At 34.8% G+C, this 21,539-nt stretch overlaps 4 protein-coding genes across 5 annotated transcripts; 1 reads left to right on the plus strand and 3 right to left on the minus strand.

Annotated features, from left to right (window-relative positions):
• The first annotated feature begins 5,650 nt into the window (after positions 1–5,650).
• On the plus strand, positions 5,651–10,394 carry LOC110727088 (abhydrolase domain-containing protein cgi-58-like). 2 transcript variants are annotated; one of them, XM_021906629.1, is made up of 6 exons: positions 5,651–6,294; positions 7,434–7,908; positions 8,394–8,733; positions 8,837–8,935; positions 9,041–9,161; positions 10,008–10,394. In XM_021906629.1, exons 1-6 carry the CDS (start codon positions 6,075–6,077, stop codon positions 10,214–10,216), a joined length of 1,464 nt encoding a protein of 487 aa, XP_021762321.1. In that variant the 5' UTR covers positions 5,651–6,074; the 3' UTR covers positions 10,217–10,394. The 2 variants fall into 2 exon arrangements, with proteins under 2 accessions (XP_021762321.1, XP_021762320.1); XM_021906628.1 differs by having other exon boundaries at positions 5,679–6,294; positions 7,431–7,908.
• A 479-nt stretch (positions 10,395–10,873) lies between these two features.
• Positions 10,874–12,940, minus strand: LOC110727090 (protein SRC2 homolog). The gene is made up of 2 exons (XM_021906630.1): positions 12,429–12,940; positions 10,874–11,640 (listed from the first exon to the last, which is right to left on the minus strand). Exons 1-2 carry the CDS (start codon positions 12,913–12,915, stop codon positions 11,051–11,053), a joined length of 1,077 nt encoding a protein of 358 aa, XP_021762322.1. The 5' UTR covers positions 12,916–12,940; the 3' UTR covers positions 10,874–11,050.
• A 320-nt stretch (positions 12,941–13,260) lies between these two features.
• On the minus strand, positions 13,261–14,718 carry LOC110727091 (the record flags this gene model as incomplete). The annotated part of the gene is made up of 4 exons (XM_021906631.1): positions 13,261–13,515; positions 13,593–13,649; positions 13,965–14,023; positions 14,236–14,718. Coding segments are annotated over 4 exons (789 nt in total), but the record flags the coding sequence as incomplete, so codon positions are not given.
• A 709-nt stretch (positions 14,719–15,427) lies between these two features.
• On the minus strand, positions 15,428–20,421 carry LOC110727087 (cytochrome P450 714A1-like). The gene is made up of 5 exons (XM_021906627.1): positions 19,896–20,421; positions 17,426–17,652; positions 16,855–17,105; positions 16,060–16,450; positions 15,428–15,942 (listed from the first exon to the last, which is right to left on the minus strand). Exons 1-5 carry the CDS (start codon positions 20,200–20,202, stop codon positions 15,517–15,519), a joined length of 1,602 nt encoding a protein of 533 aa, XP_021762319.1. The 5' UTR covers positions 20,203–20,421; the 3' UTR covers positions 15,428–15,516.
• Positions 20,422–21,539: the final 1,118 nt, after the last annotated feature.

Below are 21,539 nucleotides of genomic sequence, written 5' to 3' on the forward strand. Positions count from 1 at the left end.
TTTTTGCAGGTCTTGGCATAGTGTCCAAGCTGCCCACAGTTCTTACAGGTGCTCCTCCTTTTCAATGATTGCTGCATAGCCTGGTTTTGCCCACCCAATTCCCCCTGCTCCAATTTTCTCTTCTTAGACTTAGGCCTTCCAGGTTGGGTTTTTTATGACTGGTGGTAGTGGTTGCCTCAACTTGACCTTCTCCCAATGTTTTGGACCAGGCATAGCTGGTATCTCAAGCCTATAAGCCAACATGTATGTGGACACAAGGTAGGCACTGTCCACATAATCTTCAGGGTCTGCCCTTTTGTCCATGATGCATGCATAAGCATGGACACATGGGATACCAGTAAGGTCCCAATGGAAGCAGGTGCATGTGGCCTTGCTCAGGTCAACTGTGACTATGTCAGAGTTAAACTCCACCTCATAGCTATCACCCCTAGACACTTGCACAATGCAGTGCCTTGCAGCTGGTTCTATCCTTTGGAAGGTTTTCTTAACATAAGGGACAACCTTTCCTTCCATTTTCAGATAACTTTCCCATTTTTCATTGTTTCTTTTCATCATGTATCTCCTAAGCCATTCCATCTGTGTCAATATAGGCTTGTCCCTTGCTTTTTTGATAACAGCATTAAAAGTCTCACAAATATTGTTTAGCAACATGTTTGACTTAGGGAATGTATTGAATGCATGCCTAGACCAGTGTTTTGCAGGAATGTCAGCAAGATATCCATAAGCATCCTCAGACAGGAACCTTATTGACTCCATTGCTACCTCAAAGTCAAACTACAACAGCAAAAGTAAAACATAAAAACTTCTACAATCAGAACTTATACAAACTTGTACACACAAACTCACACATGCATCATAGCTCTAACAGACAACATAATAGCTTAACAGTACTGTGGTGTTCAAAGATATTGTGCTTGCTGTAGGCTGTAGGTGTCCCTAGTTGGTGTTGTGTGGTTCCAATTACCAAAAAAAACAAAATAAATAAAGTCTAACAGTACAAATAGCAAGCTTACCAATGTTGTAGCCCTTGCTGCTGACCAGAACAGCTCCTTAAAGGTGGATCCAGAGAACTGCAGTTTGAAGTTAGCCCATATATTCTCACACAATACCTTGTGTCTGCATTTGGGACAACTTGGTGCAAAGCTTCTAACAACCCCTGTGCACACATCACATACAGTACATCAGTGACAAAAACTCACAATTTCATTCTAAATTTTGAAAAAAAGTGTTGCATGTATTTTTACCTTTTGCCTGTCAGATATAAATGTATATCCAAGGCCTTGCTCTTCATCCCTTAGGGCTTTCATCAGGCTCTCAAGGAACCAAACCCAAGTTTCTGTGTTCTCTATTTCAACTGTAGCCCAGGCTATAGGGTAAATATTGTTGTTGCCATCTTTACCTACTGCAACTAATATTTGACCAGGGTATGGACCTTTGAGGTGGCATCCATCAACCCCAATAAGTGGTCTACAACCAGACAGAAAACCTCTCCTCAAAGGTGCAAGGCATATGAACATTCTCATGAATATTGGGGGCTCAATCTGCTGTAATCCATCAACCACAATATTACATTCAGTGCCACCAGGGCTGTATTTCATGAGAGCCTTCCCATAGTCCCATACTCTTGCATACTGTTCTACTGCTGATCCATATATCATGAGCTTTGCCCTTGCCCTTGCCATCCAAGCTTTGTTGTATGTAATATCTATGCCAAATTCACCCAGCACCCTTCTTCTGAAGCTTTTAAGCTTCCACCCAGGATCACTTCTCCAATCCTCAATGTATTTCTCAGCCAAAAATTTAGCAGTAAGGTTCAAATTGCTTCTAACCCTTAAACATTTATGTTTTAAATTCACACTCTTTATTTTCCAATACTCTTGGTTCACACCCCTCCTTGCAACAACCCTAAAATGACATCTCCTTCCCCCAACACAACTACACAAAGGCAGCCTACACTTCTTTTTATTCCACTTGCATTGACACCTCCTTCTACACTGAATAGTTATCTTTCTGTTATCATTGTGCAAAAACCAAAATTCATACCTATTCTCAATGGCATGAAGTTTTAGAGCTTTCCTCAAGACTTTGTTGTTCTAGAACTTCAGTCCTTTCACCAATTGAATAGGCTTCTTAAAGTCTACAGAGGCATGGAACCATGGACACTGTTCTTGCTCATCATCTGAATCTCTAGGGCTTTCCAACTCCTCTGAATCAGAAGTAAAGTCTCCTTGTAAAGATATATCTTTGCTCAACAACTCAGTTTCAAGCTGCTCATCTCTGTTCTCCACCTCATATTCAATCCTATCTTCCCCACACTGTAGATCAGCATTCACATCTTCAAGTATTTGACTGACAGTGTTGTCAATACCTTCAAAACAGTCAGCATCCTCAAATCCCCCCTCCTCTTCCCCTGCTTCCCACTCTATATCAGTGTCTAGGTCCTCAGAACTTGAAGAACTAGATCCAGAATCTGATTCCACCACCCTCTTTGTCTTCCTCTTCCTTTTCCCCTGTGTTTTCCCCTTGCCCTTATCCTGTCCCAATCCCTTAACCCTAGTTCTCCTAGATGTGCCTTCCTCCTCACCTTGCTTTTTCTTTCCCTTCACACTCTCTGAGAACAATGCCTTTCTTGTTCTATTGTGAGTGCCCTCACCAACCTTATGCCCCCCCACCTCCTTCTTTTCTGTCTCATCAATCTCCTTGGCCAAGGGCTGCAGAAACCTTGGGCTTTTCCTTATTTCAGATTTGCTTTTACTGTTTTGGGTGGGCTGAACTACCTTGGGTACTTGCTCAGTACAATACACTATAACAAAGCCACTCTTATTCTTTGTCTCCAAAAAGCCCTTCACATCATCATCACTCAGAATTTCTTTTTTGCCATTTGACCAAGTCTTCCCCTTTTCTTTATACCACATCCTCCACTTGCTTGGGACAAACAAATCTAACTTCACAAACCCCCAAATGCAAGATTCCATAAGGAACTCCACTGACAACTCACTCACTCTGCACTTATACCTCTAAAAATCCCACCCACCCTCATAACCACACAAACTCTTACCCCTTAGTTGTTTGTTAACAAACACACCCCCTAATCTAACCTTAACATCTACTAATTCAACATCACCAGCAAGCTGTGCATATAATTAACCAACATTAAACACAGCAACAATCAACAATGCAACAATATACAATGCAACAATAAACAAACCACCACAAGACAAAGTAGCAGTAACAAAAGCAAAGCAATGGGTTGTGGTACATAGCAGCAATAAATAAATCCCCTAATTCATTGTCCTACCCACATACTTACACAATTCAACAATAACTACAGAATAATTGACCTACATTAAATAATTCAATCAGGCAAACAATGAACCCTAACTTTCTACATAATTGCAATAATACCATCAACAACCTACAACTGTCCAAATTAAAGTATTTCAACTTAATAGCTTACCTCTGGCGACTCCATTGTTACTGAATTAAGCAAGTGATCTTCACCAAACACACCCAAATTGTCCAATTTGCGCAATGCACCACTCGCAATAACCCAGGTTACAGAACAAGCACAAACTCAGTTTTTATTGGAAAAATTAGGGTTCGTTTTCGTAGACTTGTTGATAATGTAATCAAAATAAAAGGAGAAAAGACAATGATTCAGAAATTTTTGGAGGATTTCGCTGAGAATTTTAGAAGAAAATCATGAGGAAAGGGTCAAGATGATTGCAATTGCATGAACATAAAGTGAACTCGAGCAAAAAAGAAAAAAAATGGAGGGAAATAAATTGGGTGGGGTCCACAATCTAATTTTTCACCGGAAAATCAAATTGGGTGGTAATCTGAGTATTTTTTTTTTAGTGGGTGGTATTTTAAATTTTTTTTTTTGGGTGGTTATGTCGAAATACGCATATTTTGTGGGTGGTAATTTGCAAATTTTCCTTTTTTTTTAGTGATTTCCCAGCAGGTATTTCTCGCCAAGTCACCGGCGTGGCGTAATGGTGTAGACGAGATTTCATCTTATCTCCAAGTTAGGTAAATGATAGAGTAATACGTACTCCATAGTTTGTATTATTCCGTAATTGACCTAATTGTAGAAATAAACACCCATTATATATTAGGGAGAAAAATAAAACATAACAGATGTAAGCCCGTGCGATGCACGGTTTTTCATCTTAGATTTTTAATTATTTGATTTATTGTATTTAATAATTTCAGACAAAATTACAAAAGTTTAATATTTATTTTTTTTACTATAATTTATAATGAATTTATTAAATATAAATAAATTGTAAATATGATATTTTTTTCCGTTATTTAAAATCTTTAATATGAAATGAAATTTTTTTAATAATTTAAATCCTAAAGCATTATTCATTGTTTTACCATATCTTTTATTTTGATTGAATCATTAACCTCGTCCACAACCAACTTTTACATCAATGGATAAATTGAACCGTGAAATGCTAGCCAAACTGAAATTGATATAAATTAAATCTTTATATTTATATAAAATAAATCAATATATTTACCAATAAATGAAAAGTTGTTGCGATATAAAATCAAATCTATGCATTGGAATTTTTTCATCATCTCCAAAAATAACCAAATCCATCCATATATTAAGTATACAACATCTAATCGTATGCCATTACATAAACAAATAATCATTAAATATCCTAAATAAATACAATGTAACTAATAATTACAAATAATTTGTATTTTTTTTTATCATAAATACTATCAAAATTTATCTTATGATGATAGGTATCAAACTTTATTATAAGCGTTTATCATTTAAATATTTTTAGTATATTTTTTTTTGGATTTCTTATACTCGTAGTATTGAATTAATAAATTTATCTTTTCCTATATTTTTATTTTATTTTGTTTCATTAAAATAATTTAATTCGTGGATTACAATCTACTTGGCATTAAAATTTTAGATATATCAAATCAAATTCGTTACTTTTATCTAGGTGGCGACATAATTTTTTAATTCAAAAATAAAATACAAATCTTTCTTCTTATTGGTCGAAATAAATATATTTCTTACGTGGCGCTCCGAATGCTCTAAAAAAATGCCTACTTTATATATATATATATATATATATATATATATATATATATATAGATATAGATATAAGATTTATGTGGTATTATGTGAAAACTAAAATTGTTATATCTATGTATTTGGATTCTTTGTTCTTCACTAGTTAATCCTTGTTTGATTTTGTTGAATCTATTTTCATTGTCGTTAATTGTCAATTGTAGATATCGTATGACTTTAATAGTTTAATCAATGAAAATTAATGTCCTTTAAGACTTCATTAAAAAAAAGTGTTTTAGTTTTCACCTTTATCATTATTTGTACTCCTTACTTGCTTTCATCTTTATTAGTATTTAGATATCACACTTATATTCATTTTGTACCTAACCACCGTAATAACAATTGGGAGGGGACTGAAATCTAACAACCCAAAATTGATTCCCGAATCCAAATTAGCCCAAAGGGTGAACTGGGTGCACCAAAAAAAATATTACACTTCTATTTCTTTACTAAAAAGGAAGGTTCCATCAATTTTATACATGCTATTATTTCTCTCAATTATTATGGGTGTTCTTTTTCCCGAGGGTGCCCCAATTTCTCAACTTGAGAAACATGGAGTGATTCTCAATATGGCATATTTGAAAATAAGAGGAATAAGGGTAATAGTTTGTATCAAAATATTATGGTAGCTACATTATTATTGAGCCATTGTAAATTCTATAATTAAGAATAAGGCTCCAATTGAACAAGTAATAATGCGGAATATCGTTCGAACCTAAGACTAGTTTTTTTTTTTTTTTTTTTTTTTAGGGAACCTAAAAGTCTAAAACTAGTCATTGAGTAGAAACAAGTGGGTAGTTGTAGTTTTCAACTAAAAAAAATGTCCATCCCTTGGTTGATTTTTGTGTGTCCAACAATATGGGGTGGAAATTGGAACATACAAAGAGACTGAGGCCCTGAGCCATTCCTCGATTGCTTTCCAAAGTTTAGGCGCTGTGTTCCTTGTCAGTTTATCGACGCTTAAAATATGAAAGCGTCAGCACTCTACTTTAGCTCTCAACAACTGTTTTTGGCAGCTCCAGTTAAATCATTTTGTGGGGTTAAAGGATTTCTACCCCAAAATCAGTTGAGAAATTTTTGCAAATTTGAAAACAGAAAACCCATTTGTAAAATTCACCCAATTTTTACTATTAAAGCTGCTTCCTCATCTTCTCCTTCACTTGGTGGCTCTGCTTCTGATTATCCTGGTATAATTTCCTGCTATTTTTCTGTTTTTGTAAGATTGTTGTTGCTTATAATTCTAGAATAGGTAATATGCTGAGGAATTCAAATTTTGAAATGGGGTTGCTGGAAATTTTGCTTATGGATTATTTAACAATTGCTTGAAATTTTATTGATTTTCTGACCTTTATTTTTTGGGTGCAAGTATATGATATGGTTTTACAACAAAAATCATAGTATTATATCAAGAAGATCTGATGATTGTAATCAGATATCTAAAAAATTGTATATGTGACTATTAATTCCGGACTTTTAATGTCTCACAATAACTTTGTCTTTGGTCTATGCAATGTGCAATGTGTACTGCCAATGTTATATACTTATATTCATGTTGCTGCAAATGTTATAGATCAAGTAGAAAATCTGAGGTGCTTTAAGAAGTAATCACACATATGAGAAAGAGATTTTCTGTAGGATTATCTTTGGTAGAGATCTAGAGGCTACTAGATGAGATTTTAGGTAGCAACTTGAAGTATTAGTTCAAACAAAGTAATTGCATATTTTGGACAACTATACTTGAGAAGCAAGGTTTGGGCGAGATTGTCTTACCCTGATATCACTTGAGACTTTGCCATACTTGACATATTAACATTTTGCATTTTAGACCAAAAGCATGTGTAAATTGTAGAAGGGTGAGATAATAGTATCAGGATCTGACCCTTGGATCCACCCCGTACCTGTCTGGAGACTTATTTCTGACTTTTGAGTAGATGTATTAACGCTGTTGAATACAAAATCGTCAGCATATTTATGGATAGGGAACACTAATTATATACTTTGTTAATCAACTGACATCATCCCACTTTCAAATCTTTGAATATGCGTAGTTTGCATCTTCTTAATGCTGGAGACTCTTGTGGATTTCAGCCCATTTGGTTTGTAGAGTATTAGTAGAGAGACGTAGGTTTGAGCCCTCTGCATTTATTGGTCTTTATTTATGCTTCCACTATACCAGAAATTCAGAAAAAGGGAGGCAACTAGTAGCTAGCATTTAGCTTTTTTTAGATTAAGGTTTGAGAAATTCTGAGATATGCATGTAGAATATTGTTGGAGATCTTAAAATGTCAAATTTTGATGCCTTTTTTGTTTGCCTAATATCTAGAAGAACTGATTGGTAAACGAGTCAAGAAGAAACAAAGCAGAATAGCTGGGATAGATCAGGATGAGTTACTAGACCCGAGACAATTGGCTGATCCAGACAGCTGTTTCTGTGAGTTTAAAGGGGTGCATGTACATTATAAAGTATGTGAAGCAGAACCATCCATGTCAGAGGAGCAAGAAACTTCTCAGCTTGATGTTCCAACTAAAAAGATTGGTTTTCCAATGATTTTTCTACATGGCTTTGGTGCCTCTACTTTTTCTTGGCATCGAGTTATGAAGCCTTTTGCACAAATAACTGGTTCAAAGGTTTTGGCATTTGATAGACCAGCATTTGGGTTGACATCAAGAGTTAGACATTCGGTACATTCTCATGCCGATGATGATACAATGCCTCTCAACCCATATTCTACAGCATTTTCTGTGCTGGCAACTTTGTACTTCATCGATTTCCTTAAATCAGAGAAGGCAGTACTCGTAGGGTGAGTATTGCTTATAGAGTTATAGTATCACATAATTCTTTCACTAGCTTTATGAATCATGATCGTGCTCAATACTTCTCTCACTTTACTATTGTGAATACTCTTGTCTTCCTAAGTGTTGCTAAAGTTTTATGCACAAGAATTAAGCAGGGCAACTGAAAGTGACTGAAATACTCCTATTAGAGCAGAGCAAGAAAATTGTTATTCAAATGAAGGTAGCTAAGACTTTAAGAGGTAGATGACCTGCCCTGGGATTTGTTAACATAAATTTACTCTAATACCGTAAGAACAGGAATATGTCTTGTTAAACAAAATTAAACGTCTCATGTAATTTTGGTTGAATTAAGCTTCTCGTCTACGTTCTTTATACTCTGATATTCAACCTCTGAGCAGTAACTATAACAACTTATTGTTAATTTTACTGTTAGCAGCTGTACCGTTTAAAGATTCCTTAAAGCTAACAAATTACTTATATTGATGTTTAGGCATTCAGCTGGGTCTCTAACAGCGGTGGAAGCATACTTTGAGGCTCCTGACCGAGTTGCTGCATTGATTCTTGTGGCACCAGCAATAGTGGCCCCGCGTTCAGCCACCAAGTCTGCTAAAGAAAATCAGTCAGACAAAGGAAATAAAGTCCAAGAAAGCAACTCTACTTCAGATGAACGTCCAAATCTGTTTGCGAGGCTTGGACTGGTCCTGTCAAACTTTTACAGATACATTGCGAACACAGTAATGCAAATGTTGAAAGGGATACTGAATGTAGTTAGCTCCCTGTACACGAAAGCTTTAGTTGCAATCTTGCGCTCAGCTGTAGCTGTAACATTGGTAAAATTCTTCCTCAGCTCATGTAGTGCTGTCTGTATGTTGGTGGTATTCATACTTGGGACATATCACATATGAGCAATGAGAATGATCTCCTGTCTCTTAGGTAAGGATGATTATTGACAAGTTTGGCATTGCTGCCGTTAAAAATGCATGGTATGATGCAACTCAAGTTACTGACCATATTCTACATGGTTATACAAAGGTGAGTTATACACTTTATTTAATTTCTTATCCTTCAATGTTTGAAGTGCATCAATGAAGACTAAATATGATTTTAGCGTGATTTAATACCCTTATTCTGATGCAGCCACTACGAACAAAAGATTGGGATAGAGCTCTCGTGGAATTTACTGTGGCTATGTTGACAGATTCTCAAGCTAAACTAAAACCACCGTTGGAGGAAAGACTCCAAAATATTGCATGTCCAGGTAATCAGGAGATCAGTAAGTTATATATATCTCACAATTTGTCTGTATACAAGCAGAAACTTTTACAGAAACCTTATCCCAGCATAGGTGTGTCAAGAAGTTTCCATTGTCAGAGCTGCAATTAGGAGGGATGAAACTTGTAATAAAATATGACAGAAATTAGTAGTTTGGCTTCTTGTAGAATCTGTGTGGTTCATATGAGATGACAAATCATGAGTGCTTCGATTCAAGTGAGGCAGTCAGGAATTTGTGGGGATTGGAGTAGGTTTACCCCAGTAATTAGTTTATTAGTTCAATAGCTTGCAGCCTAAATATGTGTTTATTAAACATGCGAAATTGGTGACTCCAATATTCTGGTGTGAGAGAGTCAACAATGCATAAAAACAAGACTTCCTTCGTCCTAGAATACAGAGATGACATTGCTTTAGGGCACAGAGATATAGAAGGAGAAAAAGATGAGAAAAAAATTGGCTTGGTAGCCATGGTAGGTGTGGGTTCCAACTTTAGAGAGCAAAGCTAAACGACAGTAGTGTGTTAACTCTGGGTCGTCCCAAGAGGGATTTTTTTAACACAGCTGATATGGAGGGAGTAGAACAGTAAAAGTAAAATTTCAAGATTTTTCACTATCAACTGTATGATCTGTCAATGTATGCTTTCTACAAAGGTCTGTCTAGTATGTCTGATAGCATTTTGATAGCCATAGATATATCATAGTATCAGGCCAAAGAGACGTAAACTTTGATACAATACGTGCAGTTAATCAATTTCCCTCGCAGTTCTGTATGTTTATGATTTCTGAAGCAGTATGAAAAGTTAACAAATTTGTCTAATTCTTGATGATTCCAGTACTGATTATTACGGGTGATAGTGACCGGCTTGTTCCTTCTTGGAATTCTGAAAGGCTTTCACGAGCAATACCTGGATCACAGCTTGAGATAATGAAGAGTTGTGGTCATCTGCCTCATGAAGAAAAGCCAGACGAGTTTGTATCTGTTGTTGCAAAATTTTTTAACAGAGTTTTTTCTGGTTCAGGAGAATTATGCATGCAAGCATGACGAGGATTATTTATCCATGTACATAGTTAAGCAAGTAAGCAACCATCAACTTATTATGTTGTACCATTCTTTATGAGAGCTGCTAAATCCCGCTTTTAAGCAGTTGGTCTATTTGTAAACTGTCGTGCATATACATATTCATTTACATGACTAAAAGTCACTATGGTGTTTTCCTGTAGTCCTTTTGTTGTACGGCTCCTTGTGGTGTTTAGTAATATGCACTTATTGTGGTCTGGGTGAAGCGATTTCGTTGAAGATGCACCAAGGGTCCAAGGCACACAACTTTTTTTTTCACAAAATATTTTGCTGTTTTTTAGGTGTGCCTCAGTTAAAAGAGGCGCAGAAAACTCCAAATCGCCTTGATGCACCTTGAATTTTTTGACATTACTCCTTTATCAAAGTAAAGCTTGACTTAGGAAGGAGACTAGGCACTGATTAGCTACTTAAAATGGGTAAAAAATTGTTACCTATTACCGATGATTAGAAGTTCCAATACGTCTCTATTTCAATGATGAGGAGAGGATATAGATAACAAACTACGAAGTACTATGAAAGGTACCCATGTCTTAAAACTGTAATAAAAGACGGTTGCAATGAGAATCATATACAGTATCTATGCAACATTTTTAAAAAAAATGTAAACTATGCATGTTTAAGATTACTTTTTAAAAAAAATGCATGTTCAGATAAGGCTGTGCAGCTTATTTGGTATTCAACATGTAAATATTCGTAGCTCTTCAGAACCTGACCATATCTGTAATCACAATTTCAAATTAACAGACAAAACGATGCTTATAACATTACAATTTTGAGAAAGATAGTATAATCTCTTTATCAGAAAGGATCAGTTGCAAAGGCAAAGGTAGCATCTCGTATTCCTGCAGTTGGGAGATCATATCCTGACATAATATCATCACCAAAGATCACAGCACCAGCAGCTAGAGCTCCTGCGCCCAAACCCACTCCGAACCCTGGACCAACACCCCGTCCTGCTCCTGATGATGGCATATTAATATATGATGTGGATGGATCATTGGTTCGTGGAAGAAAAGTGGGTACATAACCAGTGTGAGAAGATGGTGGCGGTGGAGGTGGTGCATGTGGCGGAGGAGGAGGATACCCAGGGGTTCGGGTTGGTGGATAATTTGGCCTGCCAACGTGTGGATTTGAATAGTTTGTCGGGTAATTGGAGCTGCTGGGAGGTGGGTAACTTGGTCCAGCAACAGCAGGGTTTGGATGGTTTGTTTGTTGTGGCATAGGATGATTATATGGACGATTGCGAATAGTTACAGGTGGACGAGGATTTCCTAACTGGTGAAATGGCAGTTCAGCGTGTCCTGCTGGCTGAGCTTGGTATGTTCCTCCATTACTTGCCATATTATAGTTACTGCTGCTGTCCCTTAAGTTGAATCCATCCTCGTTTCCTACCATGATAGAAGACACAAATATCATGCCATGTCAAATTGAATACAACTAAGAAGTAAGGAGTAGCTAAATAACTGTATATAACATGGTTCTACTTCTACAAGATGTTTTCAACAAATTAATACAAAGAACACTTATATTGGCAATTTCACATACAAGGGAACTTGCTGAGTTAAAAAATTTCACCTCGTCAACAGCTTGAAGAGCATCCCATTTTTCTATTTATCATGAACCTAACTACAGCTGACTGAGTGAGCTAGACCACGGCTGAGTCAACGACCTGACCCTGACCCTAATCCCTAGCCTTACCTAGCCTCTTCTCAAGCCAAGTCTGGACTAGAAAACACTTACCTAAAAAAAGCTAAAAGAATCGACTTTTTAGTAAGTGTTTTCTAGTCCAGACTTTCAAGTTTCATCTATTGTTTGAATTTCAAGTACATATTCCTCTTTTTCCTTTTTCTATGTCATGGACGATTCTCTTTTCTTTTTTTTCACTCCCCTGAATAATATATCAAGTTTTACTTTTGTAAATGTCTCATTTTCAATCCATGTTCCAGCCACAAAAAAAGGACAGAAAGCAAACTAGGTCAAGCATTAAACCATACTTTCTAAGACAGAGCCCAAGTTCGAGTTTTCAACCCTTAGGCTTGTGCTTAACATAGAGCACAAACTCGAGCTTTTGCTCAAGCTTACCAAGCCAATCCCCTACTAAATAGGATCATCCACAACATGACATTGGTCATACTCATAGTTCAAAAAAGCAAAAGAAACAGAAAAATCAGCTTACCTAGAAAGACATGTGAGCTTGTTCCTTCTTTTTCTTCTGAGATCCTGATAGAGACATCGATAAATCCTTGAGGTTTGTTGGAGTTTTTCTTCCTCAACTGGAAGCTTCCGACATCTTCATTTCCCTGATTTGAGCCTTCAGAGTTCTTACAGTGTTTTGCTAAGAACTCCTTTAAGACAACAGTTGCACTGCCCTGGTGCTTCTCTCTGAGAAAGACAGGCTCCCTGCTGTAAACCTCAACGTGCAGCGCCATATCCTGGAACTTTGACTCTGAAGGATCGATGACAGACGTGAACTTGGTCTTCCACACAGGATTTGCATTCCCTGAAGCATCAATCTTGGTGCAGTACTTGTTGTTGGGGTCAATCCAACCGACTGCATACCATTGATACTTCCAAAGTGAAGATCGAGGTAATCCTTGAGCTGAAATCAGGCAAACCTCGACCCAAATCTTCCCCATTGACAGGGAGCCTGAATGCTTCATCATGCTTACTTAGCTGCAAGAAAGTAGGAATACTGCAGAGAGAATATGTTCACTCCTAGTTTTAGGTGGAATTGGTAAAGTTGGGGAAAAAGGACAATAAAGTGGGGTTCTCTAAACTTCAAATCATTTCAATACTATCTTACTTTATTGACAAGAAAATACTAGACTAATTGTGCATCAAAATCAAGAGATAACCTCTATTTTGCTGTTTCCTTGACTAATTAAGCATAATCAAGGGATAACCTTCTTTTTAGTACCACTAAATAATTTAAATGATAGTTGTACAGATAGGAAGAATATATGAATAAGAAATTTTAGTGGCAGATTTTGAGCTTAAGAACATATATATTCATAAAAGGACTTTGAATATATTAACTGATATTCTACAGAATAAAGGGATGTATCATTCACTTTCAGCAAGCCAAGTGTGGAGGTTGTTTCTGAGACGGGAAGGGTCGTCTTAAAGGTGGTGCTACTAGCAGTTTTCGACCAGCTTGTGTAATTATCTGGCCATTGTCAGAATTGCTAGAAACCGTGTTTGTGTACATCATTGTTGTCGATCCTAAAACATCGTCTCCAAATCCACATGCCGCGAAGAATAATCTGTAAGATGTAGATATGAGATACATCCTCCTATTGCTCATATCTTTTAAGAAAGAATAATGTGCTTGGAGTGATACCTCTCTTCCTCGGAGCAGAGAGCTGATATGTCGTATATTCCTTTATTAGTAAGAATTCTGGAAGACAGTAAAAAATATAATCTTAGACCAGTATGCTAGTTTTATCATTTATTGGTAATAATGGTATGATAGACTGGTCGTAAGCATCTATGTTACTCGGAGTTGGGTACTATGTCAGACACGAGAATGTGTCAAAGTCGATTTCATGTAAATGAACCTAATTTTAGCTTAACATAAAGTGAACTGTGAAGTGTTCATTCCCTTTCAGAGTACTTGTTGAAGTTCTTTGAACAAAAACTTGATTTTGAAATAAAAAGTCCGAGTAACATAGATGCTTATACAATTACGAAATGTACAAGAAATTAAATTAACCTTAAGATTCTTTGAACTATCATCTGACCAATCCCCAACCGTCGCAAATAAGGTATGACCTGGAAAACACCACTGTTAAAGAGGAAACTATAATCTGAATTCTGAACCATATCAACTGATACCATAAACAATTCTAATACAGTAAAACTAAGCACGAGTACTATCTTAAATGATCGGCTACCAATTGAGCCGTAAAAAAATAAAACCATTACCAAATGATCGGCTACCAAACGGGTGGTAAAAAAATAAAATCATAACCAAAGAGACTAACCATGACATCATAAATAGAAGCAGTTAACCCCAGATCAGAAACTGCCCGTCCAAACCCAACCAATTCACCATTTTCCGGCGTCACCACCGCTGGCAATATCCTCCCCCACAACCCCTTTTCTCTCTCCTCCACGTCATCAACACCACCATTACTACCACCAACCTCGGCGAAGACCGACACCGCCACAGAGCTGTTAGACACTGCGACACCGAGTTTTCGGGTGTCGATACCGTCTGATGTTAATGGAAAACGATGAGGAGAGTGATTGCAAGAGAGGTAGAGATTAGATAAAGTGTCAATGTTTATGTATGATGGGTTTGTGGATATGAAAATTGGAGGAAGTTTATTGTTAAATCTTTTGCCGTTATTATTGATGTTATTGGTGTTACATGTAATAGGGAAGATGAATTTGTTTCTTGATGTAATAAATTGCCATTTCTTCTCATTTTCAAGGTGATTATGTTTTTTTTGTTGGGTTTTTCTTGAAATTCAATTTTGTGGTGGGGATGCTTATACGTAGTATGTTGTACTATGTGTGTTTCTTTTACTTTTGATTTATACCTTATCATTGTTCACACGCTAGATAAGGGTAAAGGATTATAGGATCCGAGGAGAGAAGTGGAAATTAGAACTAGTTTCGGAAGCTTAATACGCATCATATACTCTTGGAAGAATATAAAGTTTTAACTTCAAAGTAAAGTAAAAGGTTGTTACTATTGTAATATGAGTAGATGTGTTTTGACTACTAAAGATTTGTGTCTTATTTTGATTCTTGAGAAGATAATGTTGTAAACTTTTAATCGACTAATAGATGCTAGAAAATTGAAGGATTTGCCAACGTGTAGGGATGAGGTTTTTTTTTTTGTTTTTATTATATTTTTATAATGCTATAAGCAACATCACATGAATATGAAACCACATGAATATGAAACCATAGACTTTGAATGACTTAAATTTTGGCAAAACTTTGAAACTCGTATAAATATTCTTTTATATGTAACTTTTATAAATTATAGTATAATATGATATCATAATGGTTCTTTGAAAAGCTAGGTCATTTCTATATTTTTATGAAAGAAGGTCATTTCTATATTAAATACTAGTATGTTTTAAATTGTTGGGGCCAAAAAAAGATTTTGTCTTACCATTTGCCCTTCTACTAGAATTGTTAACTTTAAATGACACTTCTTGTGAATACAACCAAGCTTACTAGAGAGAGCATTTTTTTTCCTCAAAACTTAACATTAAACTAAAAAATATATTTGTCACTACTAAATGTTCTCATATTCTCTTAATAAGAATATGTACACCATGCTTCGGCTCAACAATCATTCTATAAGTAGGTAAATGTATATACTTGGGGGACAAAGTGAAGCTAAATTTAGAGACAATGTTGCAAAGCAAGAGCTTCAATTGCACCATGGCAAAGTTTTTGCCAACACATAATCGAGCACCGAGTCCAAAAGGAAGATAAGCTTGGGGAACTTTGCAAGCATTAGAAACTCCATTAGCAAACCTTTCAGGCTTGAAATCATTGGCGTCAGGACCCCATATTTCTGGGTCTCTATGTAATGTTGGGATCAAGGTCCATATGCACACCCCTTTTGGGACCAAAATATCTCCAATTTGAAACTCTTCTAGTGCCTCCCTAGATATAAAGGCTGCCGGTGGATACAATCTTAGGGCTTCTTGAATCACCATTGTCACCTGCATTTTTTTTAAGTTAATTCAAGTCATTCAGTTTTGTCAGGTCTACATTGGATCCCCTAATAATCCGTCAATCACTAAGAAATAAATATGGGAAAAAAGGGTTGAGAGAGATACTGATTTCATCTTAAGAAGAGTCTCAACATCAGGAACAAGAAGATCATGATCTTCATTGCTTTTGCAAAATTGATTAACATCAGCCCTAATGTTATCTTGCCATTCAGGATGCAATGCCAACAGCATCAAGCACCAAGAAGCAGCCACGGCCGTTGATTCGTGGCCAGCAAAGTAGATGTTCTTACAATTGTCGACAATCAACTGCTTGGATGAACCCTTGTCCAAATCTGGATCGTTCATTGCCCCTTCAAGGATCCATTGCATGAGGTCCTTATCAGAGGAACATCTCTTAGAGCATTCTTGTACTCTATCTTGAACTGCCTCCCAAATCAGTGACTCTATTTCTTTTTCCAAGGAATTCACCTCCTTCTGAACTTTAGTGTTCAAGAACCTGTCAATTATAAGGTTCATTCATTTATCAACAAAAGCAAATATATGTTTGATCTTTATCCACTAATGAACATCAACTCACAGAAATGTACTTGTACTACATACAGAGTACTCTTTTTCGAGAACAAACTCTATATAATACTCTCATACACGATACGAGTTTAGTCTTTCTATGACACACCTATTACTATAACTATCTACTAGTAGTATGTTTTCAAACTTATGTACATGTACGTTTATTTTAACTCAAAAGGACTAAATATAATCAGTTTTACATCCGAAAGTAAAAGGTTACGTTTATCATTTATATTATACTTGTTATATAGGATACACATACAATCCATTTTTGTAAAAAACACGGAAAAGACCATTTAACAAGCACATGAAAACATACGAAGTACAAACCTGATTGTGGGCACCTTGAAGAGAAAATTTTGCTTGGAGAGAAGTTTTTGAAGAGTCCTTAACTTTAAGAAAATCTTCTTGCCTTTAGAATAAGAGCTACCAAAGCAAGCCCTCGAGATCATGTCACCTGAAGTTGCCCTTAAATCCTCATCAACTCTTACCTCTGCTATTGACCCACCTTGGGCTTCAATACAAGCTTCCCATTTTCCCAACATTTCTTGGGCTGCCTCCTTCATCAAACCCATCATCGACTGTCCAAAAAAATATCGTGATAATCTTTCAAATTAATAGTTAATCTAAGAACAGTCTAGACTAATAGTCATGTTTACTTCAGAATGTTCGGAAAATTTTATTAAGTACCCCATTTTTACCGAACACATGTACCAATGCAGAACTTTGACCAATAATAAACATCTTTAATTGTCATTGAATATAAATTATGCTATAGAAGATTTTAACAAAATCCACACGACTATATGTTTTTTTATGTATAACTCACCAACATATAGTGGATTACGTAAATAATGCAAAAAGTCAAAAACGTAACAGATGGGGTAGAAATTGCTCATACCTTAACTTTGTCCATAAAGAATTGTGCACCAATAATTTTCCTTTGTTGAGCCCAAAGAGTACCATTGGATCTCAAAATGCCATTGCCAAGCATAGGAGCAAGTGCCTTGGAGACGTAAGTAGGTTTACCCAAATGTAAAGTCATGCTTTGGCTCATCTCTCGCACTAGATCAGGTTGATTTACATATAAATGTTGCCTATTTCCTGTTGAATATGTATATATTGGACCTGCATCCCACATTACACAAACAAACAAACATCAAGTTAATGACTTTTAAATCTATTATCTATGTAAAAATAAAACTAGTGTTTAAAAATTTCATATTATACCCCTTAAAATCAGTATTTTTATAAAGTACTTAACATTAATAAAGCTCATCTAGAGACTAGAGTATTTTATTATAAACTAATTATAAAGTATTACTAACGTCTCACGGAGGTAAAACGGTGATTTTAATTTACTTCGCATGTATGACCTAAAGCTTACACAAATTCATATGGGATGATACGAGTAAAATAAGATGCTTAGGATAGGATAACCATTTGTTAGTACCCTATGTCCATATTTTACTTTTTAAAGTATCATTGTAAGCGTTTGAAGTATTATGACAAGTAAATGTAATGCAGTTACACTATTACAATACTCAGTACTTTTTGACTCGTTAAAATAATGGTACTACGTTTAACTTTCCAAATATTTACGAAATTATTATTGTTTGTGGGGTGAATGCCTCTACGGCTCCACCCCACAAACAATGATCATTGTACTACGTAGCAAATAGAGAGTTGGAGCGCCTAGTTTATCATGTAAGCATGAAAACAAATCATGACCCTTAGGAAGGTGGCCATTTGAAGAATTAAGTGGCAAGTTGTGACATTCTTTTGATAGCCATAAAGGAATAGTCCATAGAATAGCATGGACTAATAATTGGCCTTATGAAACATGTACATAACTAGGTCGTACCTAGAAGCTAACTAGCATTATAACTTTCTTTAAAAAAACAGAGAAGGGGGGAAATTATTATTGATTGTTTAAGTCAATACATCTAATTCTAATGTGCTAGATGGCTAATGCTTGTTAAAAGGACAAAAATATCTTTGGATGAGTTGAAGTGTGATAAGACGTGAATCATTTCACATGACGAAACTTCCTCCTTCATTAATATTCTTGTTAGGTTTAAGCATGCATATATATTATATTACTCCATATAAAATTATTCAGTATGAAACGAGATTGTGAGAGAAATTGAGTTAATCAAGGAGTCTACGTGATAGGGTGCAAACATTACTTTTAATTTTAGACCGATAAACAATCCTAATTACCACTTATGTGTAGCTTCAACATTACTTTAACGTAGAACGAAGATAATTTTGAAATCATATTCCCTTTTATTAATTAAAAAAAAAAAAAAAAAATCGTTACTTTACTCTTGTTTCTTAGCCAATAATAATGTATTAGTCATGTCGACGGCTATGATTCCCATGTTTCCTTCACAGTCGTAGCTGATCTGGAGTTTGATTGTGATATTTTGTATCATAGTAGTATGATGACTATTTCATGCCATACACTTTAATTTTATGACCAATAATTGTACTACTAAAATTGGTAAAGGTAAATAACAAACCATTAGTAAATTTTCAAGCTCACTTTAGCCACTTACACACAATGTCTCATTATTGTACCCTTGTGTATAGTACAAAGATCTTTATCTCTTAGATTTTTTTTTTAAAGTTTATGGCCTCAATCTCTTTCAAGTTAATAGGTGAGGAAATTACTAGATAATTTTCTAATCAAATTTTACTATATTTGACATCATAATAAATATTATATAAATCAATACATTTAGACAGAAAAAGTTATCACAAGAAGACTACACGTGTACCTCCAAATATATCTTGGTTGTTATTTAATTAGTTGAATACTCCGTATTAAATAATGCGTTGACCTTCTATTATCTTAGGAATTGAAAGTCATAGTTAACTTCAAAAGCTACATGTGTCTTTTATGCCTTTTAAAATGGATGGAGTATTGGAGTATACTGAGTATTTCTTAAGTAAAGCCAAGACCGTCCATAAATAGGTTTTTTCGTTTACTTCTCAAACCTGTACGAGTGTACGAACCATCAAGTTGTTTACCCCTCCCCTAGGCCCTAAGGACAGGTTTTTACCCGTTACTCACTCGCTACTAAATATAGTATACATAATACTCCATCCATCTCACAATACAATATCTATTTAGGTTTTTTCTCAAGAATTAAAAAAGTTATAGATTCTTTAAAATTAATGATTAAAATTATATATGTGCATGTAGGGTTAGAGAGAAGAGATATAGAGATAATATTATAATACCATCACTCGAATATTACCACTCATACTTATATTTTATCATAAAAAATACATAGAAATAAACGAATCAAAAACATCAAGTATAATATAAATAAAATTTTAGTAAAACAAGGAAAAAAACATACCATATTGGTTTCTCCACTGTTCAAAGTAAGGAAAAAGAGTAGAAGTATAATCATGGCCAACAATTTCATCATGAGAAGAAGATTTAGCAACCATAGATTGAATCCTCTGCATCTCAGGAACATTTCCAAGAAAAAAAGATGGTGAAGGACCATTAATCCCATAATTTCTAAGCTTTTTTCTCTGAATTTGTGACTTAACCAGCAAATTATTCTTCCAAAAATGAACCAAAATACTTATAACCCCACAAATTAAAAGGGAAATTATGATTAATTCTTGGAATTCAGAAAATACAGCAAATTCCTTCATTTTTTTTTTTTTTTTTTTTTTTTTTTTGCTCTGTTTTTTGTCTGAAAGAAAGGAGGAGAGAGAATAGTTGATGTGCCTACGTTATTGAAAGAAATGTCCAATTAAGTGACGCACATGATATATAATAGGTGTGTCTCCAAGTGTGCTACAAAAGCAAGATACTTATGCTAATAACACTGAAATTGTCAAATTGTGCATTAATTTATGTAAAAGGTAAGATAGGTTACATCATTGGTGTATAAAAATTAAACAAAGAATAATTTGTACAGTAGTAATAAAAAGCTTTCCACTATTGATTTTTCGTCTTTTATTAGGTCGGGTGCGTTCATATTAATTTATTCTACGGAGTAACTTACTCTGTATTTTGTTAGATTTTGAACTAATCTAAATTTATATTAACTGAAATAATAAGTCAAAATAAACTAAAAATAACACGGTCTTGTAATTTATCTATAGCCAATAATTCTACTATAAGGGAATAGAGTAGCATCTAGTCTTGTTCTAATAGTTCTATCCGACCAATTAGTCAAATTGGTATAAAAATTAACACATTTACGACAAATTGGTATAAAAATTATAATCGGTGACATATTAGTATAAAAGTTAGCAAAATGTGACAAATTGGTATAAAAGTTCACATAAGGTGACAAATTGGTATATAAGTTAGGAAATAACAACAGTTAGCCCTTTTTCCATATCGAAGTAAGTGTATATCATATTATTTTTAAATTTATTACTTTTTATTTTTTTCATAGTGTTAAATATTATTTAATATTTTTAGAACTCTTAAAAAGCAAAGAACAACCAATGAATAAAAAATAAAAAATAAAGGAAAAAATAAAATCAATTAAAATAGAGTAAAATTCAAGACAATGCAAAAGACTTATTCAAGAAAATTGCAAGATTGAGATGTACTTACACATTTTTGGCTTTACATTGAGCTTTTTATTTTTGCAATATAAAAGAGTATACAAATAAATTTGTTCCTAATTTCTATATATTTATAACCTTAAAGCTAATTTCAGCTAGTTTTAAGTTTTAAGACATGAAATCTTAGGCCTTATCTAGAATAATTCTCACCTCTAAAACTCCAAAAATTAGAGTATGAAATAAAAATATAAAAAATAATAAAAAGGAAACATTGCTCGAAATAATCCCACCTTTGGGTTATTTTTAAATAATTTCACCTTTGCCCCCAATCTGCTCCCAATGGTCCCAGGTGACAGGTTACCTGTTAAAAAGGTATTTTCTTTTATTTGGGTTTAAAGTACATGTGTAATACTCCGTATTTTTATAAGTATTTTAATTTAAATAAGTATTTCTTAAAGTATTTAAAT

This window comes from Chenopodium quinoa, unplaced genomic scaffold (genome assembly GCF_001683475.1).
Source record: "Chenopodium quinoa cultivar QQ74 unplaced genomic scaffold, ASM168347v1, whole genome shotgun sequence".
NCBI lineage: Eukaryota > Viridiplantae > Streptophyta > Magnoliopsida > Caryophyllales > Amaranthaceae > Chenopodium > Chenopodium quinoa.

Excerpts from the sequence above, each read along its gene's own strand:
- LOC110727088 (XM_021906628.1), top strand. The coding sequence starts at position 6,075 with ATGAAAGCGTCAGCACTCTACTTTAGCTCTCAACAACTGTTTTTGGCA. Across the intron at positions 8,936-9,040 it reads TTCTACATGGTTATACAAAG|CCACTACGAACAAAAGATTG; the intron begins GTGAGTTATACA and ends ATTCTGATGCAG. Across the intron at positions 9,162-10,007 it reads CCAAAATATTGCATGTCCAG|TACTGATTATTACGGGTGAT; the intron begins GTAATCAGGAGA and ends TGATGATTCCAG.
- LOC110727090 (XM_021906630.1), bottom strand. The coding sequence starts at position 12,915 with ATGATGAAGCATTCAGGCTCCCTGTCAATGGGGAAGATTTGGGTCGAG. Across the intron at positions 11,641-12,428 it reads AAGCTCACATGTCTTTCTAG|GAAACGAGGATGGATTCAAC; the intron begins GTAAGCTGATTT and ends CTATCATGGTAG.
- LOC110727087 (XM_021906627.1), bottom strand. The coding sequence starts at position 20,202 with ATGAAGGAATTTGCTGTATTTTCTGAATTCCAAGAATTAATCATAATT. Across the intron at positions 17,653-19,895 it reads ACAGTGGAGAAACCAATATG|GTCCAATATATACATATTCA; the intron begins GTATGTTTTTTT and ends TGTGGGATGCAG. Across the intron at positions 17,106-17,425 it reads TCTTTATGGACAAAGTTAAG|TCGATGATGGGTTTGATGAA; the intron begins GTATGAGCAATT and ends TTTTTTGGACAG.